General features: G+C 35.2%; 1 protein-coding gene across 1 annotated transcript; it reads left to right on the plus strand.

The window, feature by feature from the left end:
- Positions 1-800: 800 nt before the first annotated feature.
- LOC108775610 (collagen alpha-2(IV) chain) lies at positions 801-19,583 on the plus strand. The gene is made up of 31 exons (XM_018542027.1): positions 801-938; positions 1,416-1,460; positions 1,902-2,123; positions 2,723-2,785; positions 6,667-6,906; positions 7,348-7,509; positions 7,984-8,110; positions 8,618-8,767; positions 8,863-9,039; positions 9,197-9,361; positions 9,484-9,833; positions 10,038-10,287; positions 10,570-10,763; positions 10,895-11,101; positions 11,226-11,331; positions 11,573-11,844; positions 11,959-12,208; positions 12,491-12,684; positions 12,816-13,022; positions 13,147-13,252; positions 13,494-14,038; positions 14,192-14,390; positions 14,571-14,770; positions 14,843-14,942; positions 15,375-15,560; positions 15,676-15,968; positions 16,274-16,361; positions 16,460-16,630; positions 16,846-17,031; positions 17,783-18,075; positions 18,229-19,583. Exons 1-31 carry the CDS (start codon positions 801-803, stop codon positions 18,724-18,726), a joined length of 6,384 nt encoding a protein of 2,127 aa, XP_018397529.1. The 3' UTR covers positions 18,727-19,583.
- The last annotated feature ends 301 nt before the right edge of the window (positions 19,584-19,884 follow it).

The raw sequence follows: 19,884 nt of genomic DNA on the forward strand, positions 1-19,884 counted from the left end.
AATGACGCTGTAACCACACGCAACATTCGAGCAAGATGTTTAATGCAAATACGTCGCGTAAAAGCCAACGAAATGTAATAAAATCCACCTGTTTAGCATCTACTACAAGCGTATTTCTTGCGGAAATTAGCAGAAATTTACCCTACCTAGTACTTTCTTAATGAACAATACAAAAGGAACAAGAAGTTTTGCTTTCTTAGCCAACTTCTTCATTTTCCAGATTGTTCATAATTAAATTGAACGTTTATTTTACTTATTTATTTTTATACTTTTTTTTTAATACTCCTATGTCTTGTTTTTTAAAGATAATGTATATTATCTCTTTAAAATCTTGAATTATTACCACGCATATCTAGTTACATATAATTTGTTCTATTTATTATATTTCGAAAAAAGAATCCATAAATCCATGTAGAAATAACATAGCAAGAAATTAAAATTCCAAACAAAAAAAATTAACAATAAACAACAATAAACGTTTGCAAATTCTTATCTGACGTTAAAGTTTCATAAACGTATAATTTCTCTGGTGGCGACTATAGATATTATGTTGGATGTTAGACAAGATGACAAATGTACGCCGGGTTGTGTAAACGAGATGAAGAGAAAATGCCTTGACGCATCGTTAATTAGACGAGAACGTGCCCAGATGTAGTTACATAGTCGCCCTTTAACCAGCTCGAAGTGAAGCGCGGTGGATGTCATCAGCGAGATGCATTTACGCTCTTCTGCATACGCACGCACTTGCGTACGTATTTTGCATACGCACTTTCCAGGATCTCCGAGACACCCGGCTGAGAATGTCGCGCTCTTCGAATTACAACGGCGTCGTCGCGACGAGTGATTCGGATGACCTCCCTCCGAATCAAGGATACGACGCAGTCATATCTGCAATTGTAACAATGTTACAAGATGTACTTGAGTGCGACGATGGTCAAGTTAATCATAATTGAGCGCGGAGATAATAGAGATCAATCGTAAAAGCATTCTGGGCGAATAGTCTGATAGTTTAAATTACGTATAAATATTCACACTCCCACAGTGAAATTTTATTATATTAAACTATAAGATAAATTATATATCATAGTAATATATAGTGTGTGTGTGTGTATATAGTCAATAATATATCTTATTATATATTATATATCATATATATATTTCAAAGTATTATTAGATTCACTGAAATCCAGGCCTAAATTAATATACAATGATAATATGATAAACGTAATAAATATGATAAATCAGATTAATTAATTAATAAATTGAAGCGTTCAAATTAGCTTTATATCGTCTTATAAAATTATTAATTAACGTTGATATGATTTCAAGCACGATGCCAGCAAAGTACATATATTTACATTCATAATCGTTGAAAATCGTACAATTGGACATTATTTTCTATTTTTTCTGTTTAGGGCGACGATGGTATACAAGGATTTGTGGGAGTCGCAGGACTTTCCGTACGTATATTATAGCCTTTACCGCCTTCCAAAGTAAATCACAGTCCGTAAAATTAAAGAGAGCATGTGTATATGCTCCAATCTTTATTTTTTTTAATAATCATATATATAACATGTATTGAATTTTGTTATTTCTATATTATGTATGCTATCCTATACACAGTAAATCTTAAAAATTCTAATCGCTCTTTTGAAATAAGCATGGACTGAATATATAAAAACAAGCAAATTTTTCCTAATATACTATATTTCAATGACTAGAATAATAAATAAACGAAATCTTAATCAAAAAATTCTTTAATGAAGTCATGAACTTCTTGCATTTCTGAATTAAATTTAGTGAATTTTCGAGCTGAGTTTAGTCTAATGTTTTACATTTCACTCTTATTATATTTTTAAATGTAAAAGAATCACAGAGAGACTGTAGCAAGCATTCCTTAGGGTAATCCTGGTACATCCGGTGTGATGGGTCCAGATGGTCTGGACGGATGCAACGGAACCGACGGTCGTGCTGGTGCACCAGGTATACCTGGAGTTTTCGGGCCTCGTGGTGTACCAGGTCCCCTGGGTGATTATGGTTACCCGGGAGAACCGGGCGATGGAGGTATAAATTCGGTCGGTGCCAAAGGAATTCGCGGGAATCCCGGTATTGATGGTTTGGAGGTAAGAGTTCACATTTAACGCGTAGTATATGTCACATTTAATGCGGAGTATATTATTTAATAACTTAAAAGTTCAAAAATCATATTTTGATAACGATGTTTACGCTATCAAAAAAATTCAGTATCTGAATATTTATACATTATTATTCATTTTCACGTAGCATCAGTTTGAGGATAAAAATTCAGTGCGAAAATAAGATAAATTAAATTGACAATTATATCGTCGCATATGTTATTAATATTTATGTGTGATGCAATTATTCTTTGTTGTTCTCCGTAATTGATTCTCAAATAGTGCATATTGTACACTAATTATTTAATATAATCATTTAAATTCATGAACTTTTCTACATATATAGGTACATACATGTATAAATTGAATTATAAATTGAAATATTTTGTTAACGTTTAAATCTACATTTATGTGTCGAAAGTTTCTTGTGATCAAAATTGACTCTTTATGAGTTTATTATATCAGTATGTAATACTAAAAGAAATTGTAATAAGTATAAGTTTCTATTTCTCCTAAAATTATCGCGGATTAATTCCGTCGTAACTGCACTCGTAGCGATTAGTTCTAAGATATGATCGCCTTTCCAGGGTTATCGAGGACAGCAGGGGCTCACCGGCGAGACGGGTTATCCAGGAGACACAGGCGACTTTGTAAGTAATAACAGAAGCACGCTTGTATATCCCACGGTTGTTTAAGGTACCGTAACACCGGTCGATCGGTGCCGACTCTCGAGGGCCGGTGAACCCTCGCGCGAGCGTTTAGGTAGGTCCCCGAAGAGTGGATATGAAGGAGAAGAAGAAAAAGGAAGAGGATAGGACGAAGAAGGAGACAAGCTCGACAGTCCGACTCTCGAGACGGCTTTCGTTCCTTTTTGCAAAACGCCACCTGCTCACATGAAATATCGTTTGCTGGCCCAAAGTATTCCCCAGTAATGTTTAACGGGGTACCAGGTAAAGAGGAAGAAAAGAAGCGGAAAGAATCTGAAAGAATTCCGCGCGAGTCGCGATTTCCGTCGCGCGATAAGCACTGCTCCAAGGAATCCTCTTACACGCCGTCGAGTTAAAAGTCACCTCTGAACGCGAACGCGAATGCACATTCGGGCTTTAAATAAAACTGCGCTATACTGGTCGAAATAAATGTTCACGCTCTAAACAGGAAAATACTTTCGTGTGGCTCCACCGTATTACAGAATGAATAGAAATTATTTTTTAAAAATAGTTAGAAAAAATCAAACAATATAAGAATAAAAAATTATTAATTTTAATTATCAAATATAAGCTAATAAATTTGTTTACATTATCTTTTATTATTTTAAAAGTCTATAGAAAGAATCGTTTTGCTGAAGTATCTAAAAATTTAGTTAGAGGCATTATAGCAGAAATTATATTCAAATCGGTATCTAGTTGAATTTTTAGATACTTCAGCAAAACTGTTCTTTCATTACAGAAATAATCACTGAAATACAAATACTATAAATAGATCTTTAAATTCATGAATATAAAAGAGAGAGAGAAGATCAGTATGAAGAAGTAAATTTTAATTAGAAAGAGAATTAATTAAATTAAAAATACAAAGACATATTCATTCAAAAGAATGAAACAGATGGCAGGTTTGCAATCTGGAAAGAATAGGACGTCGTTTCTCTTAAATTACAGCTGTGCGATACGAGAAGCGCGATATGGTAATGTAACGTATGTATGCCGCAAGTATTTCGGTTCGTATAAACCAGACGACGGAACTTTACGAGATTCTTAAAGCGTATAGAGCTAAATGCGAGGGCCACTCGAAAGTTATCTGCACCACTTGTATCCGCAGTATTCCAAGTTACGCCCGTTGAATTACGTGCGCAATGTTACACGTATCCCCCGAGGCACGAGGAAACCCTTTTTGCTAAAAGGGAAAGGTTTAACGTTTTCAGCACGTGTACTCACTAGCGATACGGCCGCTTATCAGCTACTTTCGCGTAGGAAGCGTAGCTTTCTTCTCGCTTCCAATTTAATTGACACAGCTAATTAACGAACGAAGTGATAGACTCTTGTCTCGGAAAATTCACAGCTCCGCTAATGAAAGATCACAGAGGAAAGAGCTTATTCGATGTATAACAAATTAATCAAATTCAGGAAAAGTGTTAATCGTCATTGTTAATTTATAACGATTCTTTCATCTTACAATTAGAGAAAATTATTAACATGTAACGTGCGAATTTCGTGTATATATCCTTTTTTTTCCACCGAAAACTTATCTTTCTTGCTTTTTGATGCCACTCTAAATATGACATATTAGACTGTTTCTTTTACTCTATATTCTATAACTTCTTAGTAAAAATATATACATTTGATTGTCACTTTATTATATTTCTTAATCTTACGTTTTTATTGAAAACAATTGGTTATAATATACTCATTCTTACGCGATATTTTTACTCAATATATTCAATGTGTTATATTGTATATACATGTGACAAAACTTATAATGTGACATCGAAAGATTAATATTTTTTTACCGAGGCACTGTAAAAAAGAAACTATCTTTTTCTTATCACTTTACATATCAATCCTTTTGTTTTAAAGAAAATTATTTAATATACATATAACGTGTCAATTTCATATATACACATCTTTTCGTGAAAAATTTATCTTCTTAATATTTTTTATTGGACCGCGTATTGCAGAAAGAAGAGTTATTTCTTCATCGCAATTTTATAGAAATAACTTTATTTGAGGGCAATACCAATGTGAATACGGGAAATGAATAAAGAAAAGAAAGTATTAAAATGTGCGAGGACTTCGTACTTAATCGCTAAATACGAAACGTTGAAATCCGAAGCGTCGCGTCCGTTGTCAGCTGCTATCTGCTGACACGACTGGCGCTGATAGCACAAGAGTCCGTCTCTTCGCACAAGATGATGAAGGGAAGATTTTACTCGGCGATCAACGGCTTCCGAGAAACACAACGAGCCCGGATTCTCCTTCTTGACCCTCGGCAAAAGTCGACTACACTCTCGTGCCATTAAGGAAGAACACAATCGGCTACCGAAAACCGGTTCTTTCATTGACAATGCGTTAATCGTACGCGCTGCACAATTGCACGGATAATTCTTTTTATGGCGATGGCACGAACTTCAAGTCGGCACCTTTTCTCCCATATAAACGGAGGGCGGATCGACAGTTAATTCGACAAATTGCGATAACAAATTTCCGTCGTTTCTTAAGAAAGATTGAATGGTTCAATCAAAGATTGAGTGGTTTACCATTTATTCGCATCCGTTAATTTTGATACATCAATATAATTCTAAGTTATATCTTAACATACATTATATTCTCCATTTATTATATATGTTCCACTTGTAATTTAATAAGAGCATGTCATATAGTGAGATAAATTTCCTAGTGTCGTATTACATCAATTATAAAAGTAAATTTTATATAATTCCATCTATTATTAGTCAGTCTACTACTACTTAAAATACTTCTAATAATTATTATTATAATTACGGAGTTAAGGATCAATAATTTAAAAATCATAGAATATATTTTAAAATAGTAAAATTACGTAAGTATTAATTTATAAAAATTAATGCTTATAGATTTTCTTTATAATAATCTATAAGAGAAGACCTGCTCTAAAGTAATTTATCATAATGTAGCAACATTTCAATCTTGGAAGCAATAATTGAAATATTCTCGTATCTAATCAACTACATTAATAAAAACAAAATATTATGCTTTGCATCGTTTGAAGTAGTCTCGCAAAGTCCGTGTCTACAGTAGCTCCATTTCGCTCGGAGTAAAAATAAACAGGGATGGACCAGGACGTGCACTTAAATTAGCATTATAATGGACTCATAATACATGCACTTACGCTCTGCCACGCTAGATGTAACTTCAGCGTAATGCGTACGTAATATATAGGCAGAACCGGCAGAACTACATCAAGGTATACCGGGTGTCTCGAGGGTATCGCGCACGATCGCTCGATTACAAGTCTCTTGATGAGTCTTGACTTGATTAGTTAAACGAGAAACTTGTAGTTTCAAACATTTCAGCGTACGAAATGCTTCAGGAGTAAGAAAAGACCTAATATACTTAATCCTGATCTGATTCCTGTCTATATTTACTCAAAATGTAATTTATTTTTCTACTAATATTTTATTTATATCTTTTATCTAGTATTTAATGAATTTGTCTGTTAATGAAAAATCCTTTCTCTGTGAATTTTTTATTTTTTATATTTTATAATTTTTTAATCATATTAATCCAAACAATATAATCGTATAATAAATTTGAATAGGTTAGCAGAATTAAGTATACTTGAACACATTCTTTAACACATAAAGAAATTTTAAAATATATTTTGACATATGTTTTTTATCTAAAAAATAATAATGTTAAGATATAGCTTTCGTAAAGCAACATTAATAGTATATATAAAAAATAAATTTATAAGATAATCATTACATATTCATGAAGCGAATTAATAAATTATATTAATTAAATGCAATAAAAGGGAAAAGATTTGTATTCTTCTATAGGGTTTGTCGGGTTCACCTGGCTTGCCAGGTATGCAAGGTGAGCGTGGTGACACCGTGTACGGTGTGAAGGGTCAACTTGGCGAACAAGGAGACAGGGGAGAGCCTGGATCACCGGGTAAAGATGAATATAAGAAGAAAGAAAATTCGTTGCCTGTGAAAGGACCGCAGGGTCCAAAAGGCATGAAGGGTTTCTACGGCGATCGAGGTCGTAAGGGAGAATTGGGCGCTAAAGGTCCACAGGTAATTATGCTGTATTAAATGTGATCATAAAATTGTTACATTCCAACTAATATAAATAATATAACTGCATTCTCTATAAAAGATTACAAATGTAAAAAATGTATTGTTGATAAGAAATCGAAAATTGTGTTCATGACAAAAATAATGAGATTTTTTTTTTTTTCTTATTAAAGTAGGGGAGCAAAGACTAGTTGTAACAGGGGTAAATAATAACATGTAATTTTTATCGGGATTTTGAACTTTTTGACGTCGAATATGTAACACGATCTTGGCCTTATAATATAAAGCTAAGCTCTCCTAATCTTATAATATAAAGATAAGCCTGCCAGTGTTCCGCTAGGCTATATACAATATTCTGAAAATTACTACAACATGCTCCTCGTTCCCCTATAAATTTTAGTTAAATATTGTGACAATAAATAGAATACAATTCTTATTTAGGGTCGACCAGGGTTTTTAGGTATTAAAGGTATAAAAGGTGAACAAGGTGATGATGGACCAAGAGGTAAACAGGGTGTCGAGGGTCCACCTGGTCCGGCTGATGAAAAGGGAGAGAAAGGAGCTCCAGGATTTGCTGGAATGCCTGGTCCAGACGGAGAAGATGTAAGTAAAATAATTATTACGCTTTTGAGGCTTTCACGGGTATTTTCTTCAATTATACCAGAAGGTTTGCGGATTATCGCCGTGACTTTCTTCATTGTTAATGCCAACGTTTCGTGAACCGTACCGTTCACTTCATCAGGGCGATAATTATATTTGACTCTAAAAAAATAATATTTGACAAATAAAATTGTTAGTTTTTCTTTTTTTTTGTTAATTTTTATGATATAAATATTTCAGTAATCAAATTTTAAATTAAAAGAATTTCTAAAATTTATTTAAAAAGATTTAATTTTTTATATCAGCTTTATGCGTCATGATTTAATTCTTAATTGTTTGTTGTTTAAAATTATCAATGTGCATTGTAATATTTTTAGTAAAGTCAAATCGATTAAAAAATATTTAAAGAATTGTATGTGGTATAGTATTAGATAAAGTTAGATATATCGCGTTTTATTTAATAATTATTAAATGAAGGGAGAACCAGGAGAAGAAGGAAATCGTGGTCCACCTGGTAGACAAGGAGCTGAAGGAGAACCTGGACAATACATTCCAGAACTTGATGAGATAATTGCCGGAAATATTGGAATCCAAGGAGATCTTGGTCAGTGGACGATATATAAGTCATTCTTTTTTCCTAAAGATATTTAAATATCTATTTGTGTCAATTATATATATATTAATAAATATTATATATAATTATTTTATAACTAATATAGGAGATAAGGGCAAGAGCCAATAATTCCGTTAAAACCTTTATAAATTAATCTAATATATATTGCGAAGAATATCACATAATTATGGCGTTTCGTCTCAACTTCCACTACTGGACTCATCAGTAAGGCATTGTAGTGGAAGCCTACCTTAGACGCCTGTTTAAGTTATTAATTCGAGATTCTATATATACAGATATACGCGTATCAAAGCACTTGCGAGAATTTTTGCGAATATCTATAGACCTCTGATTTTAATTATTTTATCCTTTTTAAATAAGAAATAATGATATTATATTTAATATTTAGAAATCGCTAAAGATTATAATACTTTTTTAAACCTAGAAAAACTTTTTATAAATCAATTTTGTAAACTAAAGCTTTTGTTTTTTTTACAGGCCCCCCAGGCGAAGCAGGCGAACCAGGAACACCGGGTCTGTCAGGAAAGGTCGGTTTCATAGGACCGCCAGGACCACCAGGACTTCCAGGTAATCCTGGTTTCGCAGGAGCAAAAGGCTCATCTATAAAAGGAGAACAAGGAGATGATGGTAATTGATTGTTTTGTATATTTATTTTTTTATATCAATAATTGTTTTATAGCAAATGTCAATTGTAATAATTGGCTATTTATAAATTATCCCAGGCTTACCAGGACCTGTGGGACCTCAAGGATCGTCCGGATTACCCGGTTTACCCGGAATTATAGGTGCCAAAGGATTTCCGGGAATAACGATAACTGGACCGCCGGGACCAGACGGCAATCCAGGTCTTCCAGGTTTGTCAGGTCCGCCCGGCGATCGTGGTGATCCTGGTCCTCCAGGTAAAAACTTAAAATTTCTATTACTTAAAAAATGAATAAAATTATAATATTAAAGTGTATTTTATATATTTTTTATTATCAACTCTCTTAGTACCAGTTTAATAATTTTATTCGTAAATAGTTTCTTTAATCACAAATAATTACAATTATTAAACAGGAGAAAAAGGTTTTCCTGGAAAAGGAATAAGAATTCGTGGCCCACCTGGAGAACGTGGTCTACCCGGAACACCTGGTATTTCTGGTCCTGACGGCTGGCCAGGATTTACCGGCCCTAAAGGTACCAAAGGTATTCGAGGAGATGACTGTGGCATATGTTCCCCAGGTAAAAATTAAATACAACTTATAAAAAATATTTACGTAAAAGAGACATTTGAAAGAAAAATTAAAGTGATAATTACTCTTATTACTAAGATTATAATTATTTATATTATCATAATTACACAGGTTTGCCCGGTGAGAAAGGACAACGTGGTGAATCTGGTTTGGATGGATATCCTGGAACTACGGGATTCTCTGGATTACCCGGTCCTCGAGGATTTAAGGGTATTCTAGGAAAGCGTGGCCTGTCAGGACCAGCGGGGCTTGAGGGTGACAGCGGAAGATCCGGTATTGCAGGGATTCAAGGACCTAAAGGAGAACAAGGAAAGATATTCTTCCCGCCAGGTGAGAAGATTGTAAGTCCACCGGGTGATTTTGGTGAGAAAGGCTTACCAGGTCCCGAAGGAATCAGAGGTCTACGAGGACAACCAGGACCCATTGGCGACACTGGTGTACCAGGACCAAAAGGAGATAAGGTATTTTTTTGTTTTTAAAAAACATAGTTATTTCTCCACGATAAAAAAGAATTTGTCAAATATTTGGTAAAATATAATTATTTAATAATTTAATTTTTATATATATTATTAGTTTATTATATAATATTTTTCAGTCGCACAGCTGATTAATTATTATTGCTTTCTCATTTATTCTAATTTGACAATATTTGTTATTATATATAGGGTGAACATGGTCTTCCTGGATTACCGGGAAAAGACGGTTTGCCAGGATGGGATGGTATTCCTGGCGAAAAGGGTGAAGATGCTTCGATACCAATCGAATTCTTGCGTGGAGATCCGGGATATCCGGGAGAGGAAGGAATAAAAGGAATACAAGGAGATAAGGGTAACAAGGGAGAACCTGGTGTATCTGCAGAATATATCGCAGATAGCCAGGGTGACAAGGGCTACAAAGGTGCTAGAGGAGCTCCCGGTATGTTAAACTGAAAGATTTATTAAAATATATATTAAAAAAAGATCTTTGAAAATTATTTTTCTTTTATAATTGATTGTTTAAAAGCGATTTTGTGTTTATTTAATTTTTCTTTTGAAAATCGCACATAAATTGTAATATAATTATAAAGATTATAATTTATATTTATTTTTATTTACATACAATTATATAAATATAGTATAATTTGTATAAATGTTGACTTTTTAATTGCAAAGGAATTGGATATTTAAAAATGTTGAATTACTTTCTATATTCTCGTAGGCGAGAATGGTTTCAAAGGTTTTGAAGGACGTCCTGGCGATGAAGGTCTGCCAGGATTGTTTGGTGAGCCTGGTTCTCCAGGAATTTCGCTTCAAGGTTCTGTAGGTTTAAAAGGATATCCCGGAATGCCAGGAGACCAGGGACTTCGAGGCACATCAGGCTCACCTGGACTACAGGGGCCAGTAGGCTTTCCGGTAAGTAAATTAAATAATTTTCATTTTGGCAGCTTAATTGTACATACGTAAGTAAAAAATAATTTTATTCATTGTTAGTTATTAAATTTTTATACGTTAAGAAAAATAATGAATGTAATTGCTTATTATAGGGTCGTATTGGCAATAAAGGTGAACGAGGAGAACCAGGATCAAATTTAACATACGGCGAAATTGGAGAACGTGGATGGTACGGTCCAAAAGGTGATTTTGGTGATGCTGGTCCACAAGGATTACGTGGTCGACCGGGAGAAGATGGTGTCAAGGGTGTCAAGGGTGGTAAGGGAGCTCCTGGTTACGAAGGATTGCCTGGACTTGAAGTGAGTACAGTCTTATTCATTTCTATGAAGATTGTTTCAAAGATTAATTAACTCTACAAAAATAGTTATTTTATATTAAAATATTTATAGATGATATACATTAAAGTAATCAATTTGAATTTAGGGAGCCAAAGGTCAACGTGGAGATAGTATACAAGGTGGTCGTGGATTTCCGGGCCAGCCTGGAATGCCCGGAATGTCCGGAAGAATCGGAAACGTCGGTATCCGCGGTAAGTATCAAAACCTTAGAACCTAAAGCAAGCCATTCTATAAAGTAAATTTCATATAATTTGAATAATTTCGAATTTTTTATCTCTTATTTTGATTCTTTATTGTAGCTACTAGAAAGTTATCATTTTATGTTTATAGAATAATTTGACGTTTTCGATAAATTAACTTGGCGTCGTAGCATTAGTTCACACTTTAATTTCTATCTTAAAAATAACGAACATAATATAAATTTATTTTCAGGTCCTGATGGTCCTTCTGGTTTTGATGGAATGAAAGGCCTAAAAGGAGAAATCGGTTTTATTGGACGACGTGGTGACGATGGTGATGTGGGACCTCAAGGATATCAAGGAATGCATGGTGCACAAGGTTTACCGGGTGCTCCAGGAGAAAAGGGAGATGTCGGTGAGAGTGGCGACCCGGGACCACTCGGTTGGCCTGGTTTTGATGGTATAGACGGAGCACCCGGTTCTAAAGGAGAGATGGGAGACGCTGGAATTCCTGGTTTCCTAGGAGTACCATTATATATATTATTAGTTTATTATATAATATTTTTCAGTCGCACAGCTGATTAATTATTATTGCTTTCTCATTTATTCTAATTTGACAATATTTGTTATTATATATAGGGTGAACATGGTCTTCCTGGATTACCGGGAAAAGACGGTTTGCCAGGATGGGATGGTATTCCTGGCGAAAAGGGTGAAGATGCTTCGATACCAATCGAATTCTTGCGTGGAGATCCGGGATATCCGGGAGAGGAAGGAATAAAAGGAATACAAGGAGATAAGGGTAACAAGGGAGAACCTGGTGTATCTGCAGAATATATCGCAGATAGCCAGGGTGACAAGGGCTACAAAGGTGCTAGAGGAGCTCCCGGTATGTTAAACTGAAAGATTTATTAAAATATATATTAAAAAAAGATCTTTGAAAATTATTTTTCTTTTATAATTGATTGTTTAAAAGCGATTTTGTGTTTATTTAATTTTTCTTTTGAAAATCGCACATAAATTGTAATATAATTATAAAGATTATAATTTATATTTATTTTTATTTACATACAATTATATAAATATAGTATAATTTGTATAAATGTTGACTTTTTAATTGCAAAGGAATTGGATATTTAAAAATGTTGAATTACTTTCTATATTCTCGTAGGCGAGAATGGTTTCAAAGGTTTTGAAGGACGTCCTGGCGATGAAGGTCTGCCAGGATTGTTTGGTGAGCCTGGTTCTCCAGGAATTTCGCTTCAAGGTTCTGTAGGTTTAAAAGGATATCCCGGAATGCCAGGAGACCAGGGACTTCGAGGCACATCAGGCTCACCTGGACTACAGGGGCCAGTAGGCTTTCCGGTAAGTAAATTAAATAATTTTCATTTTGGCAGCTTAATTGTACATACGTAAGTAAAAAATAATTTTATTCATTGTTAGTTATTAAATTTTTATACGTTAAGAAAAATAATGAATGTAATTGCTTATTATAGGGTCGTATTGGCAATAAAGGTGAACGAGGAGAACCAGGATCAAATTTAACATACGGCGAAATTGGAGAACGTGGATGGTACGGTCCAAAAGGTGATTTTGGTGATGCTGGTCCACAAGGATTACGTGGTCGACCGGGAGAAGATGGTGTCAAGGGTGTCAAGGGTGGTAAGGGAGCTCCTGGTTACGAAGGATTGCCTGGACTTGAAGTGAGTACAGTCTTATTCATTTCTATGAAGATTGTTTCAAAGATTAATTAACTCTACAAAAATAGTTATTTTATATTAAAATATTTATAGATGATATACATTAAAGTAATCAATTTGAATTTAGGGAGCCAAAGGTCAACGTGGAGATAGTATACAAGGTGGTCGTGGATTTCCGGGCCAGCCTGGAATGCCCGGAATGTCCGGAAGAATCGGAAACGTCGGTATCCGCGGTAAGTATCAAAACCTTAGAACCTAAAGCAAGCCATTCTATAAAGTAAATTTCATATAATTTGAATAATTTCGAATTTTTTATCTCTTATTTTGATTCTTTATTGTAGCTACTAGAAAGTTATCATTTTATGTTTATAGAATAATTTGACGTTTTCGATAAATTAACTTGGCGTCGTAGCATTAGTTCACACTTTAATTTCTATCTTAAAAATAACGAACATAATATAAATTTATTTTCAGGTCCTGATGGTCCTTCTGGTTTTGATGGAATGAAAGGCCTAAAAGGAGAAATCGGTTTTATTGGACGACGTGGTGACGATGGTGATGTGGGACCTCAAGGATATCAAGGAATGCATGGTGCACAAGGTTTACCGGGTGCTCCAGGAGAAAAGGGAGATGTCGGTGAGAGTGGCGACCCGGGACCACTCGGTTGGCCTGGTTTTGATGGTATAGACGGAGCACCCGGTTCTAAAGGAGAGATGGGAGACGCTGGAATTCCTGGTTTCCTAGGAGTACCAGGTCCGCCTGGATTTAAGGGTATCATTGGTAATGCTGGTCTCGAAGGATTACCGGGGATCCTTGGCGAAAACTCTTTCAGCGGCCCTCAAGGTGACATGGGTGAACCTGGTTTTATGGGAGAACCTGGGTCGCCTGGTTTAGCTGGATTCGACGGACGACCAGGTTTACCAGGAGAACCGGGATTAGCCACTGACGGCTTTAATGGCCTGCAAGGACAGAAAGGTGAACCTGGGTTCGACGGATACGATGGTATCGGAGGACCAAAGGTATGTTCATCTTCTTATTATCAAGAAGAACAAAATACTTATTTTTTAAGATACAAAAGGCAAGGTACTATTTTTACTCCGTCATATAAGTAAGAATAAAGTTTGCAGGTTTTTTGTTACATTCAAATTAATATAATGTATTTGTCTTTATAGGGAGAAATTGGTGACATGGGTTCTGATGGATTAAAAGGCGAACAAGGCGAGCAAGGCTTCCCAGGAAGACCAGGTGCGCCTGGAATACCTGGAAGATACGGTGCTAAAGGTGAAAGAGGCCCGATTGGACCACCTGGATTTGATGGCTTGAAAGGAAAACCTGGTCTCGATGGTGACCCCGGTATAATGGGTAGACCAGGTAAATATGATACTGATAATAGCATTCATTTATTTTCATTATATTTTTATTACATATTTTGATACTTTTATATCTCATAATAAACGCTTATTTTTTCAGCTTATGTTTATTTATAATGGAAGAAAGTAAAACGTTGCATCAGTACTCTTTATTAACAAATTATAATACATTTTACGTCAGGAATGCCGGGTGAGCCGGGTGTGAGAGGACTTCCAGGCATTATGGGTTATCCTGGACCAAAAGGTCACATAGGCGAACCTGGTTTACCATCTTACGCGTTTGCGGAGAAGGGTGATTTTGGTAATCGTGGCCACGATGGTTTCTCTGGTGTGAAAGGACAGCCAGGCGAACCAGGATATATTGGTGTACCTGGTCGTAAGGTAAATGAGCGAGCTAAATCGGACATTTCAATTCTTTAACTTCAAGACAAATTATTCATTCGTTCATTATAGGGTCAAATTGGAGACAGAGGATATCCAGGTCCTGATGGTTTGCTGGGATTACCTGGTTTCCCTGGTCTGCCGGGTGATCAAGGACCTCGTGGAGCTCCAGGTATTATATAATGTACCCACAATATTCAATATAGTAGTATTTAATTCTAAATTTTTTTTTATTCTTGTAGGACTTAAATTTATTAAAATTGTGTACAATATATTTTAATTTTTTTAATATTTAGATTTGTCAGTTTCTCTCTCTCTCTCTCTCTCTCTCTCTCTCTCTCTCTCTCTCTCTCTAACTCAATATTTTTAAAATAATATTCTGTTTTATTTCATATAAAATTTTATTACAATTAATAGTCAGAATATATAATAAATTTTGTAAGTCCCCGTAAGTTAAGATAAAAAAACTAATGCCATATGCTTCATGTTCTAATTTTGCCTATAAAAATCTACAAACATCTTCTCTTTCTTATTTTAATTTAAATATTTCAAACTTTTGATATTTTATCTCATTTAATTTCATTTTCTTATTTGTTTATCATAGGTTTACCCGGTGAATTCGCTGAACCAGGTGAACCTGGTCGCGCCGGTCTCGACGGTATGCCTGGTATTCCAGGACGTGCGGGACAAAAAGGAGCTCCTGGAGAATATGGTTCAAACGGACCTAAGGGAATCTCTGGTGACGTAGGCCACAGCCTTCGTGGTCCTAAAGGAATGATCGGAGAGCCAGGTAATAATCATTATTGCATTTTCAACTTCTCTGTAAATTTATTTAGATACTATAACAAGACAAAATTTAAAAATATTAAAATTAATTAGTTTTTATTATTTTACGTTTCGAACAGGTCTGCAAGGATTCGTTGGCTTTCCGGGTACACCAGGTTTAGAAGGATTGCAAGGTTTCCCTGGAGCACCAGGACCGAAAGGTCTCCGTGGAGAACCAGGAATATCTGCAGACAGTGCTAAAGGACAACCTGGCGAACCTGGATGGCATGGATTAGATGGTCGAACTGGATTGAAGGGAATGAGAGGTGACTCTGGTCTACCTGGTATTGACGGATTACCAGGACAGAAAGGAGAAAGAGGAGAAACTGGTGAACCTGGTCTACGTGGGCTGCCTGGTCCTGCAGGGCCAAAAGTGAGTCTCATATTTTTAACAAATCGTATTTTTCACAATTTAGATATTACATTCATCAGTTTACTCGTTAGTTTCTTTCGTTTTTATTTTTAATAACAAAAATATCCTTACAGATTTAATTTAATTTAATTATTTTTTGATTAATATAATATCAAATATAACAATGGGTGCATTCAGTACGACGATCGCTCACTAAGCGCTCAGTGAGCGGTTGTTGTACTAAATGTATCCAATATTTTAAATAATTGAAATATAAAGTAAAGAACAAGGATAAAACATTTATTTTAAATATATGTTTGTGAAAGGGATCGAAAGGAGAACTTGGCATAAATCCTTTCCCACCGTTCCCGAGACGAGGATTTCCCGGTGATATAGGAGAACCCGGATTACCAGGTGTTATATATTCATTTTGTAAAAATAAAAATAGTATTATATATGTATAATATATTTTATTGAATAGAAATATAATACCGCATGTGGTAAATACACAGGTTTCCCTGGACTACAGGGAATGATAGGTGAGCCTGGTAAGGATGGTCTGCCGGGTCGACAGGGTGAGACAGGAATGATTGGAATTCCTGGGCCGCAAGGACCGGATGGTAAAGATGGACCTCCCGGATATCAAGGACCTCCCGGATCTACAGGACGACAAGGACAATCAGGTATAACAATACATATCTCATATTAAATATTAATATAATAATTTAATTTTCAGCAATTAAAGCAATATGTTGATGCAACAATTTACGTTGTTTAAATTGTAGATTAAATAAGGAACAAAATATTAAATATTAAATGTTATAGGAGCGTACATATGTGAAACACAACCAATACGAAAGCCTTTAATGGTTAAATAAGGAAACAATCACTTTTGCAGGTTTTCCTGGTGCACCTGGATTACCTGCACCAAGTGGAATTGGGCCAAGAGATAGAGGATTCTACTTTGCTCGTCACTCGCAAACCGAAATGATACCAGTCTGTCCAAGAAATACCGTGAAGATCTGGGAAGGATTTTCGTTATTGCACATCATGGGTAATGGACGAGCTTACGCGCAGGATCTTGGTAAGGAATATATATGTATTTTTAATATAAACATTGTTTTTATAAAATATAATAAAATTTTAATGTAACTAAGTTGTAAAAAGATTCTGAATCATCTTTTAGTTTTTACATATAAATTTATTCAAAAACATTTATCCTTATAATAAAGACCATCACGTTCAATAACCACCATTCGGATTTTGATCTCGGATTTGATATTATTCGAGTTCTTTAGATACAAAGAACTCATGACAAGTTACCTCAACTTACTCAATAGTTTTGAATCCTTACAAGAAAGGGTCTGCGCACAATAGAACTGTGTACTGTGGAATGTGCATTTTCTGACAGGTTAAAATTCTTATATTTAATATCTGTTTCTAATATTTCTCCTATTGTGCGTAGACCCAAATATTTCATTAAGCGAAACAAATCATAATCAAATGCAAGATTAAAATTGTATACTGATATAATCACAGTAAATGAATGATATTAAAACCAAATTCGATAACTAACAGATTGATGACGAATGGTTTTTTAACATAATAACTTTTATCTTGAAAAATAGATTTTTAAATAAATTTGTATGTAAAAAGGGGGTAATTCACACACAGAACTTTGTTGACAATCTAGTGTATTAGAAACTTAATACAAGAAGAAAAACAATTATTAAAATTTTTGTCACATTACAAGAATACACATGATTTGAAAGTAATCTTTAAGAGTATAATGTAATTAATAAATCATAAAGTATAATGCAAGTAACAATTCACAGGCGCTGCTGGTAGTTGCATCAGGAAGTTCTCCACTATGCCCTTCCTTTTCTGCAATCTAAACAACGTATGCGATTATGCCAATCGTAATGACTACAGCTACTGGCTCAGTACAACCGAACCTATGCCGATGATGATGACACCAATACCGGCTCCAGAAGTTGGTAGATACATATCGAGATGTTCTGTGTGCGAAGCACCGACTAGAGTAATAGCTGTTCACAGTCAATCCATGGCAATACCTGAATGTCCGGGTGGCTGGGAAGAAATCTGGGTTGGATACAGTTTCCTCATGGTAAGATCGATTGTGTTACGTTATATTAATTTTAATATAGATTAGAATTCAATATACATAAAAAATATGTAACCGTTTAAGTGAATATTAAAGGTATTATCAATTCGTTTAATATAATAATTTTATATAATTACTTTTATTACAAAATTACAGCACAGAGATGCAGGTGCGGACGGTGGTGGTCAATCCCTAGTCTCCCCGGGATCCTGTTTAGAAGAATTCCGCATCAGACCATTTATTGAATGTCGTGGCCTCGGCACTTGTAATTACTTCGCTACGGCTACATCATACTGGCTAGCGACCATTCACGACAACGAGATGTTCCGCAAACCGCTGCAACAGACGCTCAAAGCCGATTATACGTCCCGAGTGAGCCGCTGCGCCGTGTGCCTCCGCCGACGGGTCACCGAAATTTTGAAGCCTTTCACATCCAACAATGAGCGAGTTCCCAATAATTGGGGCATTGCTCCACCGGCACCGCCACCTCGTAATCCGCCGCCTGACTATGAGTCCTCCAGGATGCCGTTTAATCCGTGGTCACCCTATAATCGAGGAAGATACTCGCATAGACGCGTACCCCAGCATCAACGCAGGAGAGGTCGCGTACGCGGCAGGCACTGGGAATCGACGGAGTCTTCCAATAACGTGTAGGCGTAATAAGAATTGCGCATATATCCAGCGGCATCAATGACGTGCAAGGGTGTAACGAGCCTATGTATATAAAGAAGCAAGAAAAACTTTTGTTCTATTAGTTAAGTTATATCGGCTGGGTGCCTTAGTTCGTAGACTTTGCATCGGACAGAAAGCGCGAACGAATGTTCAAGAACTACATAAAGACTCAAGATTATATAAACAAAATACTAATAATTTCCGGTCTATTTAAGTTGTTTGGAAAATAAATTATATAAATAATAAACTCCTTTTTAAATCACAGACCATTGAAATTAAAGTATTGGATATGAAATGCAACTTTGATAAACTTCTCAATGCATTTTATCATATATATGCATATTATATTTAAACGCAAATTTATCAATGCATTTCAACATGATGAACATGAAAGAAGAGTTGCTTGTCAAAGTAGCTGCTGTTGAATCAAGGCCTGGATTGCTGCTTATCTGAAAATCCTCTTCTATCGTTCTTGAGAATTTATCGCTATATTCGTTCCCATCTTGTGAAGAAAGTCTACGACCCATTCTCCTGGCCATCTCGTCTCTTCCTGCGCGTACGATAAAAAGCGCCGCCGGCTACCGTGAAGCCATATAACTGCCTTATGCCAAATAGAAAAAGAACCTGTCGCGTCGGCTATCGCGAAACTGCCAATAACGTCGTGCTCTCCGATGCGATTTATGAAAGATCACACTACGATAATTAAATTAACGTTATGTTGTACTGCTATTGTAACTATTATCTATGTATTTCGCATTGAATAAAGATACTTTTGTATAAGCTAATCGACATTTTTCCGGTTATCTTCTTTCCGTTTATCTCAAATTATAAATTTCATACGCAAGAGAATAAATAATAATAAATTAAAAAACACTATATTTAACAGTTAATTAATCTTAGCTTAAAATTGTCTGCTTGAAAAAAACAGTAAAGAAAATTAAAACATGTAGTGAGAAGGCTCGTTAAGTTTTTCAAACTAATAATAAAGAGAGAAAGGGTATACGAGCAAACAAATTCGTTAAAATATTTAATTTTATTCTAATTGTTAGAATTAATCTAAAAGCTCTACACATTTTTTTTTTTGTTCAAAGTTTACTTGTAAGCAAAATCTTAGCTGCGACATTTATAGATCACGCATCT

Source organism: Cyphomyrmex costatus, unplaced genomic scaffold, assembly GCF_001594065.2.
Source record: "Cyphomyrmex costatus isolate MS0001 unplaced genomic scaffold, Ccosl1.0 scaffold302, whole genome shotgun sequence".
In the NCBI taxonomy this organism is placed as follows: domain Eukaryota; kingdom Metazoa; phylum Arthropoda; class Insecta; order Hymenoptera; family Formicidae; genus Cyphomyrmex; species Cyphomyrmex costatus.

Excerpts from the sequence above, each read along its gene's own strand:
- LOC108775610 (XM_018542027.1), top strand. The coding sequence starts at position 801 with ATGTCGCGCTCTTCGAATTACAACGGCGTCGTCGCGACGAGTGATTCG. Across the intron at positions 9,362-9,483 it reads CTGTGGCATATGTTCCCCAG|GTTTGCCCGGTGAGAAAGGA; the intron begins GTAAAAATTAAA and ends ATAATTACACAG. Across the intron at positions 11,102-11,225 it reads AAGGATTGCCTGGACTTGAA|GGAGCCAAAGGTCAACGTGG; the intron begins GTGAGTACAGTC and ends ATTTGAATTTAG.